Source organism: Malurus melanocephalus, unplaced genomic scaffold, assembly GCF_030028575.1.
Source record: "Malurus melanocephalus ecotype Western Australia unplaced genomic scaffold, MMel_1.1 scaffold_2849, whole genome shotgun sequence".
Taxonomy (NCBI): domain Eukaryota; kingdom Metazoa; phylum Chordata; class Aves; order Passeriformes; family Maluridae; genus Malurus; species Malurus melanocephalus.
In genome coordinates, this window is record NW_026626081.1 from 6,883 (window position 1) to 8,260 (window position 1,378).

The 1,378-nt window shown below is 64.2% G+C and overlaps 1 protein-coding gene across 1 annotated transcript; it reads left to right on the plus strand.

Moving 5' to 3' along the window:
- Positions 1-674: 674 nt before the first annotated feature.
- On the plus strand, positions 675-1,086 carry LOC130587951 (sperm flagellar protein 1-like; the record flags this gene model as incomplete). Its single annotated transcript, XM_057388918.1, has 2 exons — positions 675-881; positions 975-1,086. Coding segments are annotated over exons 1-2 (311 nt in total), but the record flags the coding sequence as incomplete, so codon positions are not given.
- Between the last annotated feature and the right edge of the window lie 292 nt (positions 1,087-1,378).

Sequence of the window (1,378 nt, forward strand, 5' to 3'; positions counted from 1 at the left end):
TCACCCCAGGATCCACATCCCAGTGTCCATATCCCATCCCGATGTCCATATCCCAGTGTCCATATCCCACCCCAGTGTCCCCATCCCAGTGTCCATATCCCACCCCAGTGTCCCCATCCCAGTGTCCGTATCCCAGTGTCCATATCCGACCCCAGTGTCCATATCCCATCCCAATGTCCATATCCCATCCCAGTGTCCATATCCTATTCCAGCGTCCACATCCCATGCCAATGTTCATATAACCATCCGCCGTGTCCATATCCCATCCCAGTGTCCCCATCCCAGTGTCCATATCCCAGTGTCCACATCCCACCCCAATGTCCGTATCCCACACCAATGTCCATATCCCACACCAATGTCCATATCCCATCCCAATGTCCATATCCCATCCCAATGTCCATATCCCATCCCAGTGTCCACATCCCATCCCCGTTGCCATGGCAGCAGAGCTGCTCCCCGCAGGCCCCGCTCCATTTCCAAGGCAGCAGAGGCGCCCCCATGAAGCCCCGCCCCGTTACCATGGCACCGCGACGCTCCCTTAAGCCCCGCCCCCGTTGCCATGGCAATAGGACACGCCCATCAAGCCCCGCCCAAATTACCGTGGCAATAGGACGCTGTCATGAAGCCCCGCCCCCGTTGCCATGGCACCGCCACGCTCCCGTGACGCCCCGCCCCCGTTGCCATGGCAATAGGACGCTCCGGCCGGGCCCTGATGGCGGCCGCGGGGCCGGACACGGGACCGGCCACAGGAGTGACCACAGGAGCGGCCACGGGGCCGGACCGGGGCCCGGACACGTCGCTGGTGTCGCTGTACCGCTGGCTGGACACGGTGCCACTGTCGCGGCCGCGCAGGAACATCGCCCGCGACTTCAGCGACGGGGGTTGGCCTTTGTCGTGGGGGGGGTGACCCGGCGGGGTGTCCCCGGCGGTGCCACTCCCAGCGTGTCCCCAGCGTGTCCCCGCTGTCCCCGCAGTGCTGGCGGCCGAGGTGGTGAAGTTCTTCTTCCCCTCCATGGTGGAGCTGCACAGCTTCGTGCCCACGAGCTCCACGGCGCAGAAAGTGGCCAACTGGGGACACCTCAACAGGTACGGGGACAGGTGCCACGCCCTCCGTGTGACCCCCGCGGGCTGTCCCCACGGTGTCCCCACGGTGTCCCCAAGGTGTCCCCAAGGTGTCCCCACGGTTTCCCCACAGTGCTGGCGGTCCTGTCTGTCTGATCTCCCGCGTCCCATTCTGCTGTCCCAGCAGCGTCTCCACTCTGGTGTCCTCATGCTGTCCCCACTCTGGTCCCTGCTCCCACTCTGATGTCCCCAAGGTGTCCCCACTCTGCTGTCCCCACCCTGCTGTCCGCACTCCAATGTCCCCATGGTGTCCCCA